This window comes from Rattus norvegicus, chromosome 19 (assembly GCF_036323735.1).
Source record: "Rattus norvegicus strain BN/NHsdMcwi chromosome 19, GRCr8, whole genome shotgun sequence".
NCBI lineage: Eukaryota > Metazoa > Chordata > Mammalia > Rodentia > Muridae > Rattus > Rattus norvegicus.
In genome coordinates, this window is record NC_086037.1 from 51,523,471 (window position 1) to 51,551,364 (window position 27,894).

At 43.1% G+C, this 27,894-nt stretch overlaps 1 protein-coding gene across 4 annotated transcripts in view; it reads left to right on the forward strand.

Moving 5' to 3' along the window:
* The window catches only part of Tango6 (transport and golgi organization 6 homolog), a 187,759-nt gene that overhangs the window by 44,087 nt on the left and 115,778 nt on the right, over nucleotides 1-27,894 (forward strand). For 3 of the 4 annotated variants that reach the window (XM_063278042.1, XM_006255568.5, NM_001427103.1), the window contains 4 exons: nucleotides 3,277-3,468; nucleotides 14,557-14,691; nucleotides 21,204-21,683; nucleotides 26,714-26,771. In XM_063278042.1, the coding sequence (XP_063134112.1) occupies nucleotides 3,277-3,468; nucleotides 14,557-14,691; nucleotides 21,204-21,683; nucleotides 26,714-26,771 (865 nt within the window). Of the gene's footprint in view, nucleotides 1-3,276; nucleotides 3,469-14,556; nucleotides 14,692-16,851; nucleotides 17,286-21,203; nucleotides 21,684-26,713; nucleotides 26,772-27,894 lie in introns of those variants that run through there. The other variant, XM_039098139.2, reaches the window with a different exon arrangement.

Consider the following 27,894-nt stretch of genomic DNA (forward strand, 5'->3'; position numbering starts at 1 on the left):
TGATGCTTTCTCATCTCCGTGTCCAGGCCCATCTCCATGTCAGCCACACTCATGTCTAAGGAGGCATGAGCCCACTTGTATGCTTTGTTTCCAGCTACTTTTTGGGTAGGAGCACTGGCTGCTTTTGTAGAGGACCTAAGTTCAGTTCCCAGCACCCACATGGTGGCTCACAACCTTCTGTAACTCCAGTTCTAGGGGATTCAGTTTCTCCTTCTGATCATCTCTCTCTCTCTCTCTCTCTCTCTCTCTCTCTCTCTCTCTCTCACACACACACACACACACACACACCCTACAGTGTCCATATATACACGTGGGCAAAACACTCATACACATAAAATAAAAATAAATGAATTTGTTTTTAAAGGTTCAAATCAGCCAAGTATAGTGACACATGCCTGTAATAGCAGCACTCTGGAAGCTGAGGCAGGAAAACAGTTTTGAATTTCAGGCCAGCACAGGTTATATAAGGAGACTGTTTCCAAAACAAACAAAACAAAATTCTACCACTACTCAATCAGAGGGCTTTATTCTAAATCCCAGTTTGTTTGTTTTTTGAAGGGTCTCATGTGGCCTCAAGCTGTCTAGCCAGTGATGACCTTAAACTTCTGAGTGCTAGGATTACAGGCCTTCATCATACAGTTCTGGTGATGGAACCCAGGAGTACATGCATGCTAGGCAGGTCCTCTACCAGCTAAGCTGTGTCCAGTCAACCCAAACCCCATAAACTGGGTCTTGACTCCAGAGGAGGTCACATAGTAAATGTGGAGGTCACAGAATATTTGTGAACACTAAAAGATTTCTGAACATAAAATAGCCAAAACATAATTCAGCACCAGATGAGAAATGAGCTCAGGGTGTTTCTGAGAGCTTTTGCACTACGCAGCCTCACTGAGGCCTTTGCACAGCACAGGCTGTCAGGCCACTCAGCGCAACAAGCAAGCCTGAGTGAGATATTTCCACTACGATTTGAGGTCATTGTAGGTTGTAAATCACAGCACCTTTGCTTTGATAGAAACAATGGTTTAGCAGTGGAAAAATAAGTTCATCATTCTTCAGCAGGTAAATAATAAATTAGTATGTTTTTTAATTTTATCGCAATAGGATTTTTGATTTTAAAAATTGTTGGTTGAGGGATGGGAGAGAGGCTCAGGTTAGGAGCATTTGCCACTCTTCCAGAGGCCTTTAGTTATGTTCTCAGCCTCCATGTCAGGCCTTGCCACTGCCTTGAGCACCACAGGATCCTGCATCTTCTTCTGTACTCTCCTGAACGTTAACTGCCACCCCCCCCAGACACACACACACACACACACACACACACACACACACAGACACACAGAGACACACACGCACACAGAGACACACATACACAGAGACACACACACAGACACAGACACACACACAGACACACACACAGACACACACACACAGAGACACACACAGACACACACACAGACACACACACACAGACACACACACAGACACAGACACACACAGACACAGACACACACAGACACAGACACACACACAGACACACACACACAGACACACACAGACACAGACACACACAGACACAGACACACACACAGACACACACACATAGACACACACACACAGACACACACAGACACAGACACACACAGACACAGACACACACACACACACATAGACACACACACACAGACACACACAGACACAGACACACACAGACACAGACAAACACACACAGACACAGACACACACAGATACAGACACATGCATAATGATAAATATATTAAAATTTTCTGATTGGGCTGCTGACTTTGGCCTTTTGTAAAAAAATTATTAAACAATTTTTGGCCTTGGATTAGGACAGAATTTTGAATAAGTTCTGAAATGGTTCTTGACTGATTTCCCCTATTTTTGTATTATAAGGGAAGCTGAATTTTTAGCATTGATGATAAAAAAAAAATCAAAAGATGGATCTGCTCTAATAAACACTGAAGATGCTGTGCATTCTGCAGCATCAAACATTCAGGCTTGGATTTTTAATGTAAAATTAGTCAAGCACCCCATCTTATTAGTATGCAAATTTGTTCATCTTTAATAGATGGTAAAAGTATATGTATGCCAAAGAATGTTTTAAAGTTAATTTCTTTATCATTTATTGCCACTATATGCTTGACCTATTTTATGTACATCCATACATGGGGTTGTATTAAAATTTCTCATGGAAAGGATTGTGAGTTGAAATGTTTAGGAAACCCCACTTGAAACCAGGGAACCTTCATCTTGGCAAAACTGACCTTTGGTCTAGATAAGTGTGCTCTTCCGTGTGGTTGTCTTGTTCTCTGTAGGATATTTAGCACCATCTGTGACCTCTACCCACTAAATGCCTTTGTTAACCCACAATCGTGACAACCCAAAATGTCCTGCAGACATTTCAAAATGTCCCCTGGGGAGGCAAATTACCCAGGCGCAGTGGAATACCATCTCTCTCAGCTGTCAGCTACCTTAGCAAAGCACTAATTGTTAGGGAACTTAAGGTTTTCCTTTTCTATGAGAATTCACAATGGAGAAGCTTACCAACCCACAGTAATGAAGTCTCCGTTAATAGAGATTTCTTTCTGACTTATCTTAATGGAAAGGCTTCCAATATATCTAAAAGGACTTTGACTGAGTTATATCTCTGAGGGCTCAGTTCATGGAAGGCTAGTGACAGAATTGTTAGTGTTATAAAAAGTCAAACAAGTCCTTTTTTATACTTACTATTTGTGTGTGTGATTATGTACATAGTGGAGGACTTTGTGTGCACTGTGCATGTGTGGAATTCAGAGGGCAATTTCCATGAATTGGATTTTTCCCACAAACATTGTTTGTGCTCTCTCTCTCTCTCTCTCTCTCTCTCTCTCTCTCTCTCTCTCCCTCCCTCCCTCCCTGTCTCTGTCTCTCTCTGTCTGTCTCTGTGAACGTTCATGTACTTGGTATCACTACGTGCATATTTCTCTACAGCTGGTTTTTCTTTCATTTTCTTCCAGTACTAGACAAGAAGCAAAATCCCTGTATAGCCCTAGTTCTTTTTACTTTTTGGTTTTGAGGCAGGTCTCACTGAGTCATCCAGGGTAGTCCTGAGTGCTCTCTGTAGCCTCAGCTACATCCTCTTTCCCCAGCATCCTGAGTAGCTGAGCCTTCTGTATAATGTAGTCAATACAGACCACTTCTTTGCACATAAACTCCCTACGTCTGCCATGTCCTCAGTGCTGCTGCCTCTCTTCACTCCTCCTCTCACCCCTGCTTTAGGAGTTGTCTCATCTGCTGGAGGAAAACGAAGCAGAGTTCACTCCCAAGCCCCCCTGCTCTACAAGCCTCCTGGAATTAGAGCAACACCAGACTCTGCTTATAGAAGACCAGGAGCGGAAGCTGTTGGTCTTGCAGTTGCTGGCCGTTCTGTGTGAGAAAATGTCAGAGCAGATATTCACACACATCACCCAGGTTAGTAGCTGTCTCACTCTGGATCCAGCCTACTGTTATTTTGGTTTCTTTTTTTTTTTTTTTTTGTTCTTTTTTCCGGAGCTGGGGACCGAACCCAGGACCTTGCGCTTCCTAGGCAAGCGCTCTACCACTGAGCTAAATCCCCAGCCCCTATTTTGGTTTCTTTACATTTTTTTTTTCCAAAAAATAAATGTTGCTTAAGTGGGCATGGCGGTGCATACCTTTAATCACAGTTCTTGGAGGCAGAGGTAGGCAAATCTCTGTGAGCCAGAGGCCAGCCTCATCTATAGAGTGAATTCCAGTCAGGGCTATAAACTGAGACCCCGTCTCAAAAACAGTAGTTTACAGTGCAGTTTGACAGCATCCTTTCCATCTTCCTTGGAATTCTGGTCAAACATGAGGGCTCTTACTTAAGTTTACCAGCTGAATCTGAGGCTTTCATACTACTCCATGTGCTCACCACAATCCTGATATAAACCTCACCTAGGAAAACTTCAAGAACCTGAACCTCTTTACATATTTTTTATGATCGAGTGATACTCAACTTTGAGTACAAATTAACTCACCTAGCATTTAAAAAATATACCACTACCTACTTGACTATATTTGAGAGGCTTCAGTTTAGTATGCCAGAGTAGAGCTGGAAAGTCTTTTTTTTTTAAAGTTGCACATGGGTCATATGTCAGGAGTAATGGCTCAGAAGGTGAGAGCACTTGCTGTTCAAACCTGAGAACTAATGTTTGGATATTCAGTGCCCACCTAAACAGCTGGGTGTGACCGCACATGTGCCTGTAACCCCAGCTCTGGGTAGGTCACACACAAAGGATCTGCTGCAGCTTGCTAACCCACCAGCATAGTGACAGGCTTAGTGAGAGACTCTGGCCAAATAGATAGGGTAGACCTATCTATGGCCCTTCATACATAGGCACATGTGTGCATATGTCACATACATATATATATATACCCACAAGTTGAGAACAGTTGGAATTCAAATTTGAAAAAAAGTGTTACCCTGAGCATGGTTGTACACACTTTTAGTCCCAGCACTGAGGAGACAGAGGCAGGAGGATCTCTGAGTTCAAGGTCAGCCTAGTCTACAGAGCAAGTTCCAGGACAGCCAGAGCTACACAAAGAAACTTTGTCTCAAAAAATTGAACAAACAGCCAGCCAAACAAACAAACAAACAAACAAACAAGCAAAAAACTGTGAAGTGGAAACTCCTGGTTTCTTTGGAAAGTCAATTATGTCAAATGATGTTTTGGTGGGGCATGTGTGAAAGGATGTTTTGCTGAAGCAGACACAGGAAAGGACTCGTGATGTTTAGAAAGAATATAAATATGACTCCACAGACAATGGGGAGCTCAAGAATTGGTTTGCTTTGCTTCACCTCCCTAGTCTTTGCTGACAACATTCATGTTTTGGTTCCCCCTATGTTGCCTTGTTGAGCTTTACTTGTGGTGACTTCATAGAGAGAAACTCACCAAAGAACTTGTCCGGAGGTTCCTGTGGCTTCTTGCCACTTCCGTGGACTTGGGCAGATTGGCAAGCCACAGCGTTTCTTCTGGATTGAGCTGCCTTTGCTGATTGTGTGTTGTGTTTGCCAAGAGGACTGGACTTCAGCTGTTGGTGTGTGTGTGGTGTTTGCTAGTGGACAGAACTGAGAATGAAGATTGGAATCCACCCAAGAACTATTTCTAAAGCGGCTCACTGCCCCCTGTCCTAATAACCTTTCTTTCTACTACCTCTGGTAGGTGGTAGGCTAGAGGGAAAGTTGAACCCTTATTAAAGTTGGCTGTAAAAAAATATATGCCTACAAAACTGTGCTAACAAGACCACTTTAAATTTCATGCATCCTCCGATTCATAGTTTATCTCCATAGCATCCTGTGCAGTTTTAAGATATTCTAAAAACAATGCTTTCAGAGTAGAGTTGCTGTGCGGGTCAGTCTCTGAAGTGTATTGACTGAGAAATAATTTTTACTACCTTCTTAAAGAGTAGGAGATAAAAGTAATAACACACAGGCAATGCAGGGACCATATTTTACCACTTACCTAGAATTAGTTGTGCCTGGCTGGTGAAGAGTCATTTGTAAGATGGTATGATTGTCACACTTAAATCTGATCCTCCATGTCTTTGTATGGTTGTCATTGTCATCTGCAGTCCTTGTTGCTAAGCAGCATGTCACTAGGAGCTCCTGCTGAGAATGCTAGCTGCTGCCTGTCAGCTCTGACTTAGCTTGCCTGTTTAATGGGAATCATGTTCCTGGTTTCTGTCCAAGCCCCTTACTCCTTCAGTTCACTGACCTCATGTTGCTCGGCAGGGCGATTCGTTTTGTATGGTTCTTGACAACTTCCTCATCCAGGCTTGTTTCTGTGTCAGGGTGCTGGGTGGCAGGGAAGTGTTTTAAAAACTGGTAGAGCTTGTGCCTCTGCACTGATCTCCCTCACTCCTAATTAAGGAACCCTGGGGTTAGGCCAGTACAAAAGATGCACTAACCTATTGTGTTGCCCTTCACACAGGTTATTCAAAATGCATCAGAACAAAAGAACCACCAGATTACAAATGTCTTTGTAATCTCACGGCTAGTGATGATATCGACATACTATTTTGAAACACATTCACACATTCTCATGCATGCAAACACACATATACACAGAGAAAATAACTTATATGTCATTTGGTTGATATTATCAGCAATTAAGATTTTTAGTATAAGGAAAACTGTATGGAAACCAAAGAAATAGCATAAAATTTGTATACTCTTGAATTTCAGTTGGAAATATTAGTGTGAATGAATGATTAATGTTTTTCTCTAAAAACAATGGATATTTCCTAGTGTGGTCCTCTATCAGAGCCAGGAACAATGACAGTCAGCAGCAGTTAAGTGCCCTAGTTCCAGAGTGGAATCTATAAAAACCGTTTCTACTCAGAATGCTCAGTGCTCTCTGGGACTAAGGTTGACTTGAGGTCTGGGGTGGAGGTTGCACATTGTAAGCGTCAAGGCAGCTTGATATGCCCGGGCACAAGGAAGCCATCTGGATTTAATGGGGTCATGGCAGTAGCTGTTAGGAGCCACCTTGAAGGGACTCTTGTTGCAACACATAGCACAACTGCAGCATTCAGAGGAATAATGGCTACAGTAGACACATCAAAGACAGAAACGAGTTTTTAAACCTCTCAGGATTCGTTAGAGATTGTCAGGGCATCTGGTCGATATTTTGTAAATTGATAATCAAAGGGAATGAAGAAAGCCTTTGTCTTGCCTTTCCTGTAATGATTAAATCCTATCTTAATCAGATAAGCAATGGAGAATTTTCTGTAGGAGAATCACAGGCTAGTGATGTTAGTTGGTAGAATGCTTGCCTTCTGGGACAGTCACAGCCAAAACCATTCAGAAGGAACTAGAAAACTATATTTCTCCAATCTCTAATGAAGTCATGGATATAGGGAATGATCACCATTGCCTGCCAAATGGTTTGAAGGGCTGTGGATAGAACATTCTATGTTCCCAGTGAAATTGATATATCCCAGGCTGACCTGAAACTTGCTATATAGATAAGGCTGGCCTAGAACTCACAGAGATCCTCCTGCCTCCCTCCATCCCCCAATTGCTGGGATTACATTTGTGCACCACCATACTTGACTTTTTCTTTTGTGAGTGTGTAGCGTGTATTAATTGAAGTATTAATGAGGAATATTTGTTGAAAGAATTTTCTAGTGAATACCTTGTATCTACCTCCTATGTAGATATTGCCATCATAATTTTATTATACTCCATCATATCTTTCATGATTTCATTCCTCTGCATCTTATTTCTCGGTACATTGCAGGGTTAGTGCAGACAGCAGTGTACACTGTGCCAAATATTTTGGACAGATTGGTCTTCTGTCACCATCGATGGCTAAGCAGGTTGTCATATGTCCCCACATGTGTGCAGTAAGAAGTGTAAAGAAGAAGACCTTAGCACAGAACCTTGAACCTGAATCTAATTAAGGAAAGGCAGACGCTAGAGTGCTAGGTTAAGCAAAGGTTGAAGGAAACAATCGGCCAGGTCCAAAATGTGAAAACCTTTAGTGCATGTTTCTGTTTCTTCATCAAATAAATGGCATTAAAAAAAAAAAAAAAAGAGCCAAGCTGGGCATGGTAGTACACGCCTTTGATCCCAGCAATGGAGAGGCAGAAGTAGGCTGATCTCTGTGAATTCAAGGCCAGCCTGGTTTACATAGTGAGTTCTGGGACAGCCAGGGCTACATAGTGAGACTCTGTCTCAAAAAAGCCTGGATGGATGATGGATGATGGATGTGGATGGATGGATGGATGGATGGATGGATGGATGGATGGATGGATGGATGGGTGGATGGATGGATGAATGACTAAGTAAGGGAACCAATACTAGATTCAGATAAACATCTGGGGAACTGGAGAGACGGCTCCATCTCCATGCAAGCATGAGGACCTGAGTCTGGATTCCCCAATACCCGTGTAAGAAGCTGGATTTGGGGGGTTGGGGATTTAGCTCAGTGGTAGAGCGCTTGCCTAGCAAGCGCAAGGCCCTGGGTTCGGTCCCCAGCTCCGAAAAAAAGAAAAAAGAAAAAAAAAAGAAGCTGGGCTTGGCAGAGTTCATCTGTGACCCCACTGTTTATGGGGTCAGGGGAAGGTGGTGGACACAAGCAGATTTCTGGCTCTTACTAGCCAGCCAGTCTGCCCACTGGTGAGTATTATGTTAAGTGAGATACCCTATCTTATAAAGTCAAAAGCTATAGAGGGAAATGCCTGAAGTCTCTCTTGCCCTTAACCTATGTGAACACAAACACATACACACATACATTTAAAAATTTATAGGCAAATTGTGTCTAGGAATGGTATGGTGGCACACACCTTTAACTCAGGAAGTGCAGCAGGCTATGCCTGAGTTTAAGGACATCGACCCAAAGAGAAAGGAATTATATGAGATATTTCTTGTAACACTTGCGGACCAGACATTAGGTGATATTAAATAATTCTTTTTAAGTTTTTTGAGACAGGGTTTCTCTGTGTAGCCCTGCCTGTCCTGAACTCACTCTGTAGACCAGGCCTGGCCTCGAACTCAGAAATTCTTTTGCCTCTGTCTCCTGAGTGCTGGGATTAAAGGTCTGTACCACCACTGCTCAGCCTAAAAAATATTTTTAAAAGAAAGAAAGCAAAGAATGTCATATGGCAATCCTTTCATTCTGAGGTGTGTCAGATGGTGATCACTTCTGGAGGCAGGAGGTAAGTAGGCGACCGTGGAGAACCGGGTTAAAGGATAACCAATAGCCAGGGAAGGTGGGAAGAGTGTTCCAAAGAGAGGGACTGTACTCATGTGTATCAGGACTAGCAAGGAGCCCAGTGCCAGTGCAGGGTAAGCAAGGTTCCTACTCTGCCCTTTCAGAAACTACACCCTTTGTACACTGCTGAGTTCTGTCACTGTAATCAGCAAGTAGAAATGATGTTCTTCCTGGTGCTTTTCTTTTTTAGATTGTGTGTGTGTGTGTGTGTGTGTGTAACAGACTCATTACAGAAACAGAACACAGAGGTGCCCAATATAAAGACAAGGTATTGAGCTGTTCTGGAAAACATAGGTGGGCATCAGTGGGAAGCTGTCTGTGCTTGTACAGGTAAGATAGGCAAGGAGACAGGGACAGGTGGAGGCTACAGAGCCATAGCTGGTCAGCACCCTGAGAAACTGGGAGACTGAGCGTCGGGTGAACCTCATCTGAGCTGCTCAAATATCTTTTTTTTTTTTCTTTTCTTTTTTTTTTGGAGCTGGGGACCGAACCCAGGCCTTGCGCTTGCTAGGCAAGCGCTCTACCACTGAGCTAAATCCCAAACCCCCCTCAAATATCTTTAAAAGGAAGGGAGTCAGGCATCAAGGCAGACTATGACTGTAATCCTAGCACAGAGGTGAGGCAGAAGGATTGCCATAAGTTCTAGGACTGCCTAAACTACATAGTGGCATTGATAAGCAAAGAAAGGAAGGAAGGAATAAAGTCTTTCCCTGAAGCAAATGTCGCATTGCCTCAGTAAATAAATAAGCAAAGTCTCTTCCAGAGAAAGCAACAAAGGAGAGCAACAGAAAAGGGGGAGGAGCAGTGCGCGGTCCTGCTGCAGCAGCCTGGGCACTACAGACGCACTAGCTAAATAGGAACGGACGGGACTGGGTGCGAATCGTAACACCATGTTAGTGCCATCTGAGACTCAGGGCAACCCTTTGATTCTTTACCCCACCTTCATATAACCCTCCCCTTCCCAAGCAAAAGAATGGAGACTTTAAAATTACTTTTTAAAAGTGTCTTATATTGTACATGTGTGTATAGGGTGGGAGGTCATGTGGAGGTCACAGGATGGCTTTCTGGAGTCGGTTTTCCCATCTTTACTTGGGCTCCCATGAGTAAACTCAGTTGACTGGCTTGCAAGGCAAGAACTTTCACCTGCTGAACCATCTCCCAGCTTAGCGGTTTCTTCTTCTCCAGTGCTGAAGTTGGGGGCTTTGGCTGTGACTGGGAGTCTCACTCTGAAGAGCAGGTGACTTGTACTGCATGGATGTGTCCTGTCTGTTTCATCTCTCCCCACCTGATTCTGCTTCTACTGAGTCAATGCTCATAGTTACTTCACTCCTTAATAATAACATTAGGTATCTGCTGTTTACCAGGCTCCATTCGGAACCCATGACAGGTATTAACTCATTTAATCCTCTTAATGACCCTATGGAGATGTGTAACTTGCTGACGAAGTGCTGACAGAGTGGAAGGGTCTGGAGGTATGCTTTTCAGCAGCCTACTGAAGGATGCTGAACTCAAGGAACTCTAACTTGGCTGGGAGTCTTGAAAACCTCCCCAGAGTACTAAGAGGCTTCAGTCACTGAGGACCCCTTCTTGGGTTGACAGCCCCATCAGAATGGCAAAACGTGTGAAGCCCAGTAAAACTGCTTTCAGAATGGCGCTCCAGGAAGGAAGTGTGGTTGGACATGCAGTAATTCTAGCATTTGGAGGAAAGATCAAGAAATTCAAGCTACATAGTGACTGGGAGGCCAGCCTAGGCTATATCAGACTCTATCTCAGTGTCCTCCCCACAAACAAAAAGGAAGTTTGGAAGAAAGGATATTTTTGTTGATGACATACATTAATAAATGGCCCTTTCTTCATACTTAACAGCTCCAAGGTTTTTTTTCTTTTAATATTTTTTAATTCTTTGAAATTTTTTTATAAATGAATTTTTTTAAAGATTTATTTATTACATGTAAGTACACTATAGCTGTCTTCAGACACACCAGAAGAGGGCATCAGATCTCATTACAGATGCTTGTGAGCCACCATGTGGTTGCTGGGAATTGAACTCAGGACCTCTGGAAGAAGAGTCAGTGCTCTTAACTACTGAACCCATCTTTGAAATTTTTATACATTTTTGCAACATATCTTTTTTTATCGTAACCATCCCTTACCTTTGTTTAGCTCTCCTAGTGCCCCGCCAATCTTTTGTCTCTCTCAGTTTCCTGTTCTCTTGATTCTCAGTTGTTGGTTCTGTGTTTACATGCATACAAACAGAAAGCTTCTGTTTCTCTGTGTAGCCCTGGCTGTCCTAGAACTTGCTCTGTAGACCAGATTAGCCCTGAACTCAAATCTGCCTGCCTCTGCCTCCCAAGTGCTGGGATTATAGTATGCATCACCTTGCCTGGCTTCCAGCCTTTTAAAAACAGTACATAATGGGTCGGGTGAGAAGGCTTAATGCATAAAGGTGCTTGCCACCAAGCCTCACAACCTGAGTTCAGTCCTAGAGCCCATCTGATGGAAGGAGAGAACTCATTCCTGCAAACTGCTCTGACCTCCACACAAATGTAGTATGTGCACTCATGGACACATACAGGGATAAAAAACTAATTTTTTAACATTAAAAAAAATGCCTAGAAAGGAGCTTAGGAAAAGCTAGTTCTAGCAATTAAAAAATTCTCGTGCTAATATAGAAACTACATAAAAGCAAGGCACCCTTTAAAATTCTTTTCTATGGCTTAACTAGTGGCCCCAAATGGTTTTTAAATCAGTAAAGTCTCAGGGTTAGAGAGGGAGGTAGGTTTCCGGCACTGTTTCCATGCAAGGAACATTTAAATAACCTTTGCAGTTTCCTGCCTTGCCCCAGAAGACAAGTGTTAACAGGCCCTTCTCCTGGCTTAAGCTCACAGTAAGGATTCTAGCATAGCATGTGATTTGTCCAGAGAGTTAAACATGCAACCTTGCATAGTGTTTAGAGGCTTATTATGACCTATCTCAACTTTCCCATTTTCAAAATGATCTCTCCCCTTTGAGCCATTAATCCTGAATATACACGTGTGCATGTGTACGTGCGTGACTGCGTGTCTGCTGTGGGTTAACAGTGATTATACGAGACTCAGTTCAAATGATGCTGACCATATTGATTCCACTGAATGGTTATTGGTAGTCTTCACTATGTAAACCTTGTGTATGAACAACCGTGAGTCTGTAGAAATAGTGACACTTAGACTGTGACTCTGGATTTCTTAAAGGTTGATCGAGGACACTGGCTTATAAATAACACTGGGAACCTGCTCCCCTGTTCATGGCTTACTAGAATTAGACTGTCTCGTGAAACTGAGAAATCTCTGAGGAGCAAACCTCCTTCAGAGAACACGGTGGATGATCAGAAAGTACTATTACTTTTATGCATCGATTTGATAGTGTGTGTGCATGTAGAGGTCGGAGGGTGACCTTGGGCATTGATTCTCTTTCTTCTGCCAGCTCAATTTTGAAGTAAGATATCTCTTGTCATTTGCCACTATGCTATGTAAACTCCAGGCAGGCTGACCTGTCAGGTTCCTTCAGATGGGCCTATCTGTCTTTGTAATCTTCTGTCTCTGCCTCCCATGTCACTGTAGGAGTGCTGGGTTTACAGACACAAGCTGCTCTTTCCAGCCGTGGGTTCTGAAGATCTGAAACAGTCATTGGGCTTACATGGCAAGTGCTTTACTCGGCTAGTTATCTCCTTGGCCCAGAGTCTATTTATTTTTCTAGAGTAGTTTTAGGTTCACAACAATATTGAGCAAATACAGATGTTTCTCAGATCTTTCCTGGGCCCACATGTCCCTAGCTTCTCCATTGTTACCAAAGAGCAGTAACTTTTTAGAATTCTTTACCTCTTTGTGTGTGTGTGTGTGTGTGTGTGTGTGTGTCTGTATGTGTGTGTGTCTGTGTGTGAGTGTGTGAGTCTTATGTGTGTGTATGTGTCTTGTGTGTATGTATGTGTCTATCTCTGTGTGTGTCTGTGTCTGTGTGTGTCTTGTGTGTATGTATGTGTGTGTCTGTATATCTGTGTTTGTGTGTGTGTGTGTGTGTATGTCTGTCTGTCTGTGTGTGTGTGTGTCTTGTGTGTGTGTATGTGTCTGTCTGTGTGTGTGTATGTGTCTGTATCTGTGTGTGTCTATCTGTGTGTATGTATGTGTGTGTGTCTGTATATCTGTGTGTGTGTGTGTGTGTGTGTGTGTGTGTGTGTGTGTGTCTCCTGGGGACTCAACCCTTTCACCTGCTAGGCAGTCAATCCCTGAGCTACATTCCTGGGTTCTTTGCTGTAACTGAGGAATCCATACAATCACATCATTGTCATTCCGAGTCTGTAGCTTACATTAGGGTTCACTCTGGAGTTTATACTGTTAATAGGTTCCACATGTCTGCCATCCTAGTAGCTAAGAATAGGTTCACTATCACGTCTGCCCCCTGTACTCTGTCTAGTTACCTTTCTCTCTCTCTCTCTCACCCGTATCCTTGCAGTTGGGCTTCTCTCACTTTGTGTTATTTCTCCCCACTAATATTCCTCCATGTCTTTTCATGGCTTAATAGCTCACTGACAGTGCTAAATGATCTCCCATCGTCTTGACAAATCTGTTTATCCACTCACCTTATGGAGGACGTCTCAGCCATTTCTGAGCTTCGAGATTCATAGAGCTGCTGTAAACAACCATCTGCAGGTTCTTCTGTGAGCATAAGTTTCTACCTCCTTTGGATAAATAGCAAATACAGTGGCTGGCTGGCGCAAAGGAGAACTCTTTTCTTTTTAAGTGATGGGTTCTTGGGACTGAGTTTATAGCTCAGTGGTAGAACTCTTGTCTAGTCATGTGTAAGGCTCTTTGGGCTTGCTCACCAGTACTGAATTAAAAATAGGTAGGTAGGTAGGTAGATAGATAGATAGATAGATAGATAGATAGATAGATAGATAGATGATAGATGGATGGATGGATGAATAGATGAATGGATGGTGGATGGGTGGGTGGATGATAAATGGATGAGGGATGGTTAGATAGATAGATAGATAGATAGATAGATAGATAGATAGATAGATAGATGATGGATAGATGATGGATAGATGAATGGATGGATGGATAGATAGATGATAGGAAGAACGCCAGGAGTAGCAGATGTTTGTAATCTCAGCACTTAGGAGGTTATCAGTCATTCATGGCTATGCTCTGCTGTGTATCCATTTGGAGGCTAGCTTGGGCTACATGAGGGCCCTCATCTGAACAGACAAGTAGATTGCTTGCCTAGCATGCAAGAAGCCTTGAATTTGATTTCCAGCACCATATTAATTGGGCTTGGTGACACTTATCTATAATCTCAACCCTTGGTAACTGGAAGCAGGAAGAGTGGAAGTCCAAGACTATTCTTAACTATGTAGCAAGTTCAAGACCAGCTTGGGTTATATGATTACATAAAAGCCTGTATCCAAACAAAACCAAGAAGAGATTAATACTATGCATGTGACATACCTGGAAGCTTCTGCATTGCTAAACTCCTCCTGAAGGTGCTGGGCAGAGTAGATTGTTTAGAGAGAGCTATACTCTCATGGGTTGTCCTCTCTATCTTGACACTTGGCTGTTACTGTTTCTTTTAAAACATCCTCTATAAACTGGCAGATGTAAAACAGGAACGCATGAAAAACAAAGCAGAAAAGCGCAGAGCAGCGCTCCTGCTATACAGGATGCCACGGTGTCAGTGCAGACGTAAGATGGATGGATTCTACAGTTGTTTCTTGCCCCTCACTGGTTCTCATTTCCTTCTCTGGTAGGTAGTGGACTTTGTAGCAGCAACACTGCAGAGAGCATGTGCAGGCCTGGCTCATGAGGCAGAGAGCACCGTGGGATCGCAAACACTGAGCATGGCTATGGGGCTAGTGGCTGCCATGCTCGGAGGAGCTGTTCAGGTGAGCCTAAGTATGATCAAAGCTTGAATGTCACACGGGGAAGGGACCTGCCACCCTTCTTCCATACCTTCACGGAGAGCGAGAATGGATAGTACACCCAGGAGAAGTGGGATGGACCAGTTGGGTTGCCAAAGAGAATCATCTCTAACATAGATGACAAGCACGCCATTTCACTGACCTGCGCAGGTGTCACCGTCAAAAGGGCAGGGTGCTTTCCTACTTAGAACGAGCTTGTTTTGGCCTGAGGCTGACACTCAGTTCTCTGGCTCCCACTCTTGAGAGAGTTGGTGGGAGATCCTTAGCACGCTCCTGGTTGCTCAGATGACATCAGTCATGCCGTCTCTTTTTAGCTCAGGATCTATTGTTTTGAGCACATACCATGCAATATACTTAAGCCTGTTGCTAGTTGAGTTGAAGAGTTTTGTTTTGTTTTTGTTTGAGACAGAATCTCATGTATCCCAGGCTGGCCTTGAATTCAATATGACATTGTTGATGTTCCTTTCTACCTCCCAAGAGCTAGGACTATAGGTGTGCACCACCATGGCCAGCTTAGCTTAGGTGGCTTTTACATAGTTAATTTGTTGTTTTTAAGATCTACTTCTATTTTTAAACTATGTGTACATGAGTATTGATGCCTCCTGAGACTAGAAGAGGGAGTCAGCTCCCCTGAAGCCAGATTTACAGACGACTGTGAGCTGTCGGACATGGGCACAGGGAACCAAACACAGGTCCTCTGCCAGAACCATCCACTGAGCCATTTCTCCAGCTCTAGTTTATAGTTTTAAAATTTGTTCATTCAAATATTATTGGTTGCATATTTGCCACATGCCAGATATTGAGCTAAAAGATCTGGGAATATAGCAGACAACGGATAAGACAGACATGGCTTAGATCTCATATGATATCCAGGAAGGGAGGCACACACAGAATGACTGTCTTAAAAATAGGATTAGAGGGCTAGAGAGATGGCTCAGTGGTTAAGAGCATTGTCTACTCTTCCAGAGGTCCTGAGTTCAATTCCTAGCAACCACATGGTGACCATCCATGATGGGATCTGATGCCCTCTTCTGATGTGTCTGAAGACAGGGACAGTGTACTCACATACATACATAAAGAAACAAATAAATTTAAAAAAAATGGGATTAGAATTGAATGGAATACCATTCATGAAGAGGGACGGGAACCAAGGGGACATAGCATCTAAGCGAGGCTGAGAGGTCTTCAGTGAGCAGATGGGATTTAACTAGACCTGAAGAGGAATAAGTGTTTAAGTGAATAGAACATGTGGAAGGAAGCCTTTCAATTAGAGAGACTCATACAAAGGCTCAGAACCAGAGAAAAACCCGATTTTCTTGAGGCACTGATGGAAGGAAGTTGTAGAGCCCTGGGACATCACTGTCAAAGGAAAAGGAGAGGCAGGGCTAGACCATGCTTGTGAGGGTGACTGGTTAATTGGGTGACACATTAAGCAAGGAGACTGCAAGAAAGTAGGACAGTCTCAGAGCAAGCATTACCTGTGAGTAGGGAGCCCTCGGGGAATACATTTTGAGTTTGAGCATTCAAATCTGTTTTGATTCTTGATATGTTAGATTTTACCTTCCTCCAGACTTATTTTTTTCTCTCTGTGGTTTTGGAGATGAAACCAGGGCCTTTGACGTCCCCCTGTGTTACATCTCCTGCATTCTAACAAGCATGCCCAGCACAGCCTGTGTCCCGGCCTACATTATGTCTCAATGTCGACAGGTGGGACACTCCCGCCTGTTCCTGAGGAGAGAAGAGATTTTTATCTGGGCTAGTTGTCAATGTGAACTCCATTTCTCACTGGATTTACATTCCTAATTTTATATTTTGTATGTCATCTGAAAAAAATGAGCTTTTGGCTAAGGTTCCAGAGTCATATTAAATGTAACAAGGAAGGGTTCACAGATGAAATAGCCTAAGTTGGATTGTTATTGGATTTAATTAGCTTAGTTGAGTTTTGTTTTCTGATTGAATATTAATTTGGATAGTCTCTATAAATTGAAAGTATAGATTGTGTGTGTGTGTGTGTGTGTGTGTGTGTGTGTGTGTGTGTGTTTTGTATCTTCTTATTTAGTACTTATTTCAGACAATAGACCAAATGGAAAAGAAATTACTGAAATCTCCTATCTCCGTTTTCAGAAGCCGTTTGTTGGAGCTGCTGTGTGTACTGGTCATGCCTCACTTGCTGTATCTGTACAGCCTTGTCCCTCCTTGCCCTCCTGTGAGCCATCCTGACTCATTACCACATCCTGGGTTCCCCTGATTTTGCAGTTTAAGTGAACATACACACATCACCTTGTTTGCTTTTGCTATAGATTTGCTAATTTATTGTTTCCTGCATGATTCATGCATTTATAAGAGTTCCTCCTCTTCTTCCTCTTCCTCTTCTTCCTCCTCCTCTTCTTTCCTCTCCTCTTCCTTCTCTACTTTTTTTTTCTTTCTGGTTTTCTCTGTTCTCTGTGTAACCCTGGCTGTCCTAGAACTTGCTCTGTAGACCAGACTGTCCTCAAACTCATAGATCTTCCTGCCTCTGCTTCTGCCTCCAAGTGCTGGAATAAAGGTGTGCACCATCACTGTCTGGCAAAGGTTCCTTTTTTAAAAAAAAAGTTAGATTTACTTTATTTATGTGTATGAATGTTTTGCCTCCATAACTGTATGTGTACCATGTGTGTGCCTGGTACTCCAGGGGGTCAGAAAAGGGTTGTGTGATCTCCTGGAACCGGAGTGTGGATGGTTCTGAGCCACTGTGTGGATACTAGGAATTAAATGCAGGTTCTCTGGAAGAGTAGCTACTGCTTTTAACAGCTGAACTATCCATCTCTCCAACTCTGTAAGGCTTCTTAGGAATGCTGGGTTTTCTCTTGTATTCATAGTAAAGTCACACTTGAAGGTCATGGCTTGAGTTGACTACAGTCACTCTAAGTCTTTGCTTAAGAGCCTAGAACATTTTTCTTGTTTGGAGTTATTGTTTTGGCTAATGAAACAGAATCTAACAGCATCAGGCCTTTCTAATTCATGTAAGTAAGGTGATTATTAAAACATCGTGTCTAGGAAGAGGAGTTAATTTGGAGAAAGTGCAGGTTTAAGATTGCTAACAAGATGACTGTAATTCCACATTCATTTTCTAAATTTCAGGCTTGGTCATCACTAAAAGTATTATGTTGGGTCGTCTTCCTTGTCCCCTCAAGAAACAGTTTCTGCTTGGTGTTGTAGAGCCTGTGGGCTCACTGCTGCCCTAGTTGATGAAGCTGAGCAGACCATTCTGACCTTTCTTTAGGACAAACTAAAGCCATATCGTCCCAGGGCAGCAATGGAATGCATTACCTAATGGCTGGACTCCTAATCTTTAAGCCCAGATTTCATAGTGAGATTCACTGCTGAGAGACCAAAGGTGTATCTTTCTCTAAAGGGACAGCCATCTTTAGCTTCTCCTTAAACCATACTACCTAGGTCTTCATGTCTCTCCCCTCCCTTTTCTTTTCCTTCCTTCCTTCCTTCCTTCCTTCCTTCCTTCCTTCCTTCCTTCCTTCCTCCCTCCCTCCCTCCCTCCCTTCCTTCCTTCCTTCCTTCCTTCCTTCCTTCTTCCCTCCCTTCCTTCCTCCCTCCTGCCTTTTTATGTTCATTTCTTTGTCAAAGGCCATTGTGTAAACTCTTCATTTAAAAAAAAAAAGTTCTTTTGAGACTGGCTCAGAGGTAGAGTTCTTGCTGCTCTTTTAGGAGACATGGACCTGGTTCTCTGTGCCCACATAGTGCCTCACAACTCCAGTTCCAGGGGACCTGATGCCTCTTCTGGCACTACACTCATGTGTTGCACAGACATATTTTCAGACAAACCATTGATATAAATAAAATACAATGTATCTAAAGACAAAATTCCACTGTAATACGCATGTTCCTATATGTTAGGTGCAGTTGACAAACATACCTGAACCATAGCCAAACAGAGGCTTGCATGGAAGAGTGATGAGCAAACTAGAGGTCTGCCCCGGAGTGGGGAGCCCAGAGTGCACGCTCCTGCTACAGCCTTTCGTTCAGTGAGGAGAATGAACAGGTTCCACTTCTGGCCTTTTCTCCCTTCACTGGGCTGGACACTCTGTAGACCATCATTCATTCGTAATTACCACTGCCTCTCAAGCAGGCACTTCCTGCCTATTGCCCATTGTTAGCAGGCCTGCTACAGCAGCCAGTAAACAGCATGGGAGGACCACAAATGGTAGGGAGCAAGAGAAAGGACAAGAGTATTTGAAACTAAGGCAGTTGGTCTTTCCTTCCTTCCTTCCTTCCTTCCTTCCTTCCTTCCTTCCTTCCTTCCTCCCTTCCTTCCTTCCTTCCTTTCTTTCTTAATTTCTTTTTTAATACTTATTAACAGGCGTAGACTTTTAAAGGTTTAAGAACACTACTCTCTCCCTTAATGAGCACCCTCAGACCTCAGTAAACCATGGATGTGTTGACAACATTAGTCATGAGTTGCTACAGGGAAAAGAGGTCTACCCTTCTTTTCACAGGCACTTTTGCTTGTTATCCTATAGGTAGCATACGCGTTTCTCCGAATTTCAAGCATTTATGATAGATGGTCACTGCCAGAAAAAGCCCCTGCTGAGAATGGACAGTTCCTTCCCTCAAGCAGAGCCCTGTGCAAGCGAAGCTTCTGCTCTGCCCTTTGCTTTAGCCCTCACCTTAGTTTTATCTCCGTTTGACCGTTCATATATCCAAAGCTACAGGAGGTGTTAGGTATCTGCTCTGTCACTCTCCACCTAGTCCCTCAAGACAGTCTCTCATTGTCTCGTCAGCCCTGAGATAACAGGCCCCGTGCAGCCGTTCCCAGCTTCTTACACGGGTGCTGGGGGTTCAAACTCAGGTCCTCACGCTTACTCAGTGAGTGTCTTACCACTAAGTCTGCTCTGCCTCTAATTTTACATTTTTTTTTTTTAATGATCTTTCTTGGTCAACAAGATGGCTGAGGAGGCCAGGGCATTTGCTGCACAAGCCTGAAAACCTGAGCTCAGTTCCTTGGCCCCGTGTAAAAGCATAAGGAGAACACTGACCTACAAGACTGCCCTCTGACCTGCATGTGTGTGAAGAGGCATTTGTGTCCCACGACCATGTGCAGACATGAGTACATGTATACACACGTGTGCACACAACATGCACAATAAATACAAATAATTTTTTAAGTGATGTTTCAGTTAGCTGAAGACTAGTTGTCTCCAATGCCTTTAGCTTTTCAGATTAAGCCATCTAAATATGGAATTAATTATCTTCATTGTATTAATTATAAACATTGTTAAAGATTTTCAGAGCCTTATGTAATTTTTATGAAATGATTTCTGTTGCTACCAGTGTCCTGTGAAAGGTTGTTTTTTTTTTTTCTTTTTATGCCTGTTTTAAAGGACTACAGAATTGAGATAAATGCTTCAAAGATCCAGATCTGGTTAAGGATGGTGGCACACACTTTTAGTCCCAGCACTTGAGGGGTAGAGGAAGGTAGATCTCTATAAGTTCAAGGCTAGTCTGGTCTTCATGGTTGAGTTCCAGGATAACCAGGACTCTGTAGAGAGACCATGTCTTGAAAACAAAACAAAACAAAACAAAACAAAACAAAACAAAAAATAAATAAATAAAACAAAAAGATCTAGAATCTTTAAGGACTGCTAACATCCAAAAACCTAGCAGAAATCAGTATTTTTAAAAACCATTTATTATTTATTTGTATGTGTGTGCACATGTACAATGTGTGTGTGCCCTTGTGTGTACATGTGTGTTCACCTGTGTTTGTACATGTGTGTATGCACCTGTGTGTATACAGAGGTCAGAGCAAGGTATGAGGTGTCCTTCTGTATCACTCTCTACCTATTGGTTTGAGGCAAGATCTTTTCTGTGAACCTAAGGGTCACAGTTTCTCTGCTATGCTAGAAGCCAGGGATACTCCTGTCTCCACCCACTTGGAGTTGGGATTGCAGAGACGCATGGAAAATGCGGCTTGTTGTATGGGTACCAGTCGTGAACTCTGGTCCCTCAGTATTAAAGGATGATTTTTAGGCATGATTTAATTTTTATACTCCAAACTATGACTTTTGTTTATTTTTCTTTTGAGATAGGATCACAGGCTGTTCTAGAACTCATATAGTCTAGTCCAGCCTTGAACTCAGGGTAGTTCTCCTGCTCCAGCCTCCCCATTGTGCTGACACACATGAGCCACACTGCCTGGATTGTAGTATCTTGACTTTACAATCAGCTGTGTTCCAGTTGATAATTCTGGACATCTTACTTAAGTGTTGGTTTCAAATGCAGGCACTCTCCCTCAGGGATACAGAGTGTGTTCTTGTTTACTAAGAAGGTGTCTGTGAGTGGCCATGCTCAATACATGCTAGCTGCAATTGTGTAGCAAGTAGTTCTTGAGTGTGAACACCATGTGATTATTGCCCCTTCTGTGACTTGTCAACATTTTCCACATTAGTTTTGACCTACTATTTTTACATTTCCCTTTATAGTTGAAGTCAAGTGATTTTGTGGTCCTGAAGCAGCTGCTGCCTCTGTTGGAGAAGGTCTCTAACACATACCCTGACCCTGTCATCCAAGAACTCGCTGTCGATCTCCGAATTACCATCTCCACTCATGGAGCCTTCTCCACTGAGGCTGTCAGCACGGCAGCCCAGAGTACCCTAAACAAAAAAGACCCAGAACAGAAAATAAAAGAACAGCGACAAACCAGTTATGATGCATCCACAGAAGGAACTCAGAACCGACCTGAACAAGAGCAGAACCCCCTCAGAACAGGCCAAGGTTCCAGTGAGCCCTGCACTGCCACAAGCCAGCCACCGGGAAATATAACCACAGAACAATTCCGGGAGGTTCTCTTATCTGCCTGTGATCCCCAGGTTCCAACCCGGGCTGCTGCCCTCCGCACCCTTTCCCGCTGGGTAGAGCAGAGAGAAGGGAGAGCCCTGGAGGAACAAAAGAAGCTTCTTCAGGTGAGTAGAAGATACTGTCTAGGTACAGGACACAGTGCAGGCAGCAGCCCAGGGCAAATGTTTAACTCAGGGCCTTTGTTGTTTTGAGATAGGATTTCACTATGGATTTCTGGCTGGCTTGGAACTTGTTCCATAGACCAGGCTAACCTGGAACTCACAGAGATCCACTTGTTCTGCCTCCTGAGGGCTGGGATTAAAGTTGTGTGCCCTCGTGACCAGCCCAATTCAGGTATTTTTTTTAAACGTTGACTTGTGTCAAATGCTGTCTGGGATTATCCTCCAGGAACTGAAATCGTTGAGAAGTCAGATGAAGGTAAGGAAGGGTGTTGATCAGAGTGCCAGAGTTTTTGTATATAAGCAATGGTGGGTAACTGGAAATAAACATGGGCAAAGCTGATTTTCATATAGCTTTAGCAAAACAGCCAAGTGTTAGTATGTGAAAGAGAAGCAGTGGGCTAGCATGAACAAACTCCCAGAGTTGGGATGATGCCCATCCCAGGTAAACCCCACATCTGACTGGATCCAACTGGCTCTTCTCTTCTCTTTTGCCTCCATCATAGCAAAAAGCTATTCTGATCTTCTAGACTGACTTAGCAGCAAGCACACTGGTTCTTTGGGATCTTTCCTTTTTGTGGAAGTTTTTGGGACCTGAGTATGGGATAGATTAAGAACAAGGGGCCTGGAAACTACCGCTTGGACCCAGTCCAGCATCTTAGACAACATGTTCAACCCTTCTGAACCCTGGTGGTGTTGGTGGTAATGTAGCTATGTGTCCAGGCCTCAGACTGCAGACTGTAAGCCTGGTGGGCAGCACCTATTAGTACGGCACTGGGGCTGGTGTAAGGTTTGCTCTTTGCACACTGTATATTGAACGCCTGCTCTTTTGTGAGCCAAGCTGTGAACCTTACTGATATTGTCTCTCATCCTCACAACTGCAATGTGTTCTCTTCCTCCTACTGATGAGACGCAGACACATGTCAAGGATTTTCTGTCAGAGAAATAATATTGAAGCTCACAAATCTTCTTTAAGTAGCTGTCATTCCTCAAATACCCATTAGTATGCTACTTTAAATGGTGTGTGCTGGGACCACCATTGCAATTTCCTTTAACTGCATGTAGTCTTCATCCACCACGTTCACCACGTCCTGCCGGTGATTTTAATAAGAGATGTAAATTGCTGGGGATACTCCACAAATGTAATGTATCCCTTGTGTGTGTATGTGTGTGTATGTGTGTGTGTGTGTGTGTGTGTGTGTGTGTGTGCGTGCGTGTGTATGATTTTTAATAAGAAATATAAATTGCTGGAGATATTCCACAGATGTATCTCTTATTTGTGTGTGCGTGTATGTGAAGTGCATGTGTGTACATTGTGTATGCACATGTGTGTGTTTGTGTGTGATGTGCATATGTGTGTGCACGTGCATGTGTGATATGCATGTGTATATGATATGCATGTGTGTGTGCACCTGTATATGTGATATGCGTGTGCATGTGATGTTATGTGATATTTGTGTTTGTGTGTGTGTGCATGTGCACAGGTGTGTGTATGCACTCGTGAAAGCCAGAGGTCACCATCAGGTGTCTTCCTCTACCACTCTCCATCTTAATTTTAGACAAGAGTCTCTCACTGGACCTGGGACTCAGCAGTTGGTTAAACTGGCTGTCTGGTAAGCTCGCATGATGCTTCTGTCTCCACCTACAGTGCTCAGTGCTGAGCTTTGAAACAGGATGCTGAGGATTGATCTCCAAAGGGCCGGGATTACAAGCATGTCCCATCATGCCAGACTTATTTTTGAATTAAAAAAAAAAAAAAGGCTCGTAGCCAGGTTGACTTTGAACTCCTGATCCTCTGACTTCCCAAGTGCTGGGATGACAGGCACGCACTCCCACACTCCTGTCCCTTTTATTTTTTAAGTTAGTTTTTGGTTATCATGCAAGGAAATGTATTTTATTGTGAAATTTTCATATGCCTGTGTCATTATATCTTCTTCTTATTTGTCCTCTGCATTTCTTTTCTCACTGATGTGGCAACACACCTGACAAGCAGTTTAAGGAGCGGGTCAGTGTGGCTCATAGTTTGAGAATACAGTCCATGAGGGCAGAGAAGATCAAATTATCCAGTTCGCCTCCTACGCCTGCCTCCTGCTCCTGCTCTTGACTCTTGCTGACCCCTTTCTTCCCCCAGATGAAATCCCTTCTGCTGTCATGACCTGTAAATTTTATAGCCCTCTCGTTCCTCTCTTTCTTCTGCCTTTTAGACCTCTTGTCTTAATTAGGGTTTCTCTTGCTATGACCAAAAGCAACTTTGAGGAGGAAAGAATTTATTGGGTTGTATATTCTACGTTGCAGTCCATTAGGGAAGTCAAAGCAGAAGCTCAAAGCAGGACCATGAAGGCAGGAACTGATGCAAAGCTGTGAAGCCGTCCTGCTCCCGTTGGCATCCAGGACCACCTGCCTAGGAGAGGCCCCACCCACAATGGTCTGGGCACACCCACTCCAATTTTTTTGTTATGTCATTGTATTTTTATTAAATTATTTTATATATTTACATTCCAAATTTTGCCCCTTTTTATGGTCTGTCCTCCCTGAGTACTTCACCCAATCTCTCATCTGTTTTGCTTCTGAAAGAGTTTGCCCCATCCATGCAGCAAGCCCTACTTCCACCTGTCAGCATCTTCCTTTCCTGGGACACCAAGTTTCTACAGGGTTAAGTGTATGCTCTCTCATTCAGACAAGGCAGTCCTCTGCTACAAATGTGCCATAGTTGATTAATACTCACATTATATAGAATTATCACATTTTTAATACATTCTTTGGTTGAGGAATATCTATGTTCTTTCCTGTTTCTGGCTATTTCAAATAAAGCTACTATAAACATAATTGAGCAATGTTCTAGTGTTATGTAGAATTGGAGAATGCCTTTGTAAGGCCATTTTTACCATATTGATCTAACTGATCAATGAAAATGACCGAACTGTCCATCTTCTGATAACTTCTTGTATTTCTTTTTGCACAGACTTCAAATTCTTCTCATGTATCTCTTTCACTTGCTTCATTAGAGTTCTGTGAAAAAATATTACATTATTGTGACTACTATAAAGGGTATTATTTCCTGATTTCTTCTTCAGCCCTTTGTCTTTTGTATACAGGAAGGTTACTGATTTTGGTTTGTTTTTTGTTTTTGTTTTTGTTTTTATTTTATTTTTTTTATTAACTTGAGTATTTCTTATTTACATTTCGAATGTTATTCCCTTTCCTGGTTTCCGGGCCAACATCCCCCTAACCCCTCCCCCTCCCATTCTATATGGGTATTTCCCTCCCCATCCTCCCCCCATTACCGCCCTCCCCACAACAATCATGTTCACTGGGGGTTCAGTCTTAGCAGGACCAAGGGCTTCCCCTTCCACTGGTGCTCTTTCTAGGCTATTCATTGCTACCTATGAGGTTAGAGTCCAGGGTCAGTCCATGTATAGTCTTTGGGTAGTGGCTTAGTCCCTGGAAGCTCTGGTTGGTTGGCATTGTTGTTCATATGGGGTCTCGAGCCCCTTCAAGCTCTTCCAGTCCTTTCTCTGATTCCTTCAATGGGGGTCCCGTTCTCAGTTCAGTGGTTTGCTGCTGGCATTCGCCTATGTATTTGCTGTATTCTGGCTGTGTCTCTCAGGAGAGATCTACATCCGGTTCCTGTCGGCCTGCACTTCTTTGCTTACCCACACCAATTACTAATCAAGAAAATGCCCTCCAGCTTTGCCTACAGGCCAATCTGATGATAGACATTTTCTCAATTGAGGTTTTCCTTTCCCAGATGATCCTAGCTTGTGTCAAGTTGACAAAAACCTAGCCAAGACACCTACCAAGTATCCTTCTGGGAAGTGTTTAAAATATCTATTTATTCTCATGGCTGCTAATCTGATTATTTCTCTTATTCCATGTGCAATCCCAACATCTTCCAACCTAGTCATAATCCCATCCAGACTAACCTTCAGCTCTTCCTCAGTAGGATAGACACCAGCAACGTGAAGTTGAAGTCAAGACTGTCCGTCAAAGGACACAGACAGTATATCAGCAGGCACTCCTACCACCTCTAGACAGCAAGCAGGAGAAGCATGGGCACATGCTGCTGCCTTTCCCTTGCACCCATGTTAGGGCCTAAATTTAACCTGGCATCAGAGTGTCTTCTAGGTATACCATACTGCATTTGGCACCCTGATAAGTTCCTAGTTTTGGAAAGAATGAGAGTAGTTTTTTAGCAGTGTCCATCAACGGGCTACAATTTGCAAGATACTTAAAAAGTGGAATAGACATAAAATTGTCTCTGTAATAACATCTCGGTCTTCCTTGGAATCTCATTCTGTCTTAGCTCAGGGGACCGGATCAGACTATATCTGGCCACCTGTGTTGAAAATTTGTCCATGGGCTAGCACAGAGGAATGTTGAGGATTGTTCTTAAAAAGCTTTATGAGTCCAGTGTGGTGGCACACAACTTTAAACCCAGCACTTGGAGAGGCAGAGGCAGGCAGACCTCTGTGAGTTTGGGGCCAGCCTGATCTACAAAGTGAGTTTCAGGACAGCTAGGACTACACAGAGAAACCATATCTCAATCCAAACCAAACCAAACGAAACACTCCAAGTTTTATGGGTATTATTGTGTGAGTGTAAGCATTCGTGTGCTGCAGTGTGCTTGTACAGGACAAAGGATACGTTGAGGGAGTTGGTTTTCTTCATCTACTGTGGGATCCAGATCCAGGGATCAAACTCAGGTTGCTAGGTTTGCACACCAGTTTTTACTTTCTGATTGTTCTTACACATGTTGGTTTCCATGACAAGTGCTTGATGACCTCAGAAGTTTCTCCCCCAATCCTTCCCCTTTTAAACTATTAGACTTCTAGCAAATATACCATTTTCCTCACACAGTTCTATATTAGGCCAGTTTCTACCAAGAGGAAAAGCACATATCTCTCGGAGGCAGCAGTAATGGGCTCCACATGTTTCTCACTCTTTGAGGATCATCTTAATCTGTTTTGTACTTCCAGATATTCCTGGAGAACTTGGAGCATGAAGACTCTTTTGTGTATCTATCTGCAATTCAGGGTAAGTTAACATGGACCAAAGATGGCATTGTGTTCACTTGAGGGGCACAACTACGAGACACAACTGGTCATTTGTTCATCTTTTGCTTCCTAAGTTGGGATGCTCTGAGTGATAGTAACATTTCTGGAAAGTTTCAGTGTCTCATAATAATGAAAATTCATGCTTACTTTATCATTCTATATATTGCATCCTGTTTCCTTTAGCCACAAGAGGTTAAGATGAACTCTTATGATGTTAACTGGGGGGCCAGAGGTAGCTTAGCAGATAGAGGCACAGGCCACCTACCCTGAATTTGATCCCCTGGTCCACATATTGGAAGGGAGAACTGATTCTTGCAGGTTGTCCTCTGACCTCCACATACATGTGCATGTGTACACATACACACACACAGACACACGCACACACACACCCAAGTATGCACATATGCATACACAAAGAAAAAGCTACAAAATTTTTAGTGTTTTCAAATGGTTTTGGTTTCATTTTTATGGTTTTCTTTATTTAATCATATTTGGTGGGTTGTTTTGAGGTGTGTGTGTGTGTGTGTGTGTGTGTGTGTGTGTGTGTGTGTGTGTTTGTGTGTGTGGTGTGCTGGGAAGTAAATCTAGGACCTCACACAAGTAAACACGAGTAAGTTACATTTCAACCTCAACTTCAGGTATTTAATAATTCTTCATTAAAAAAAAAATTACCGGCGGAGTGATGGCTCAGCGTCTGAGTGCTTGCTGCTTTCACAGAGAGCCACGGGGACCTATAACTCTAGCTCCAGAGAACCTAATGTTCTCTCTTGGCCTCTGTGGGCATTGCACATATGCATATACCCATGTACGTACACATATAAATAAATAATAAAATATTTTTAAAAAGCACATGGAGCCAGGCATGATGACACATACCTTTAATCCAATACTCAGGAGGCAAGGGCAGGAGGATCTCCATGAGTTCAAGGCCAGCCAGGTCTACATAGTGAGTTCTAGGACAGCCAGCGATATATAATAGGCAAACCCTATCTCAAAAAAACTAAAAACAAACAAAACCCAAACCTATGGAGCTGGAGTGCAGCTCAGTGGTAGAGCACTTGTGTGGCATGAACCCTAACACTGGGAGAAAGCATGGGGGTCAC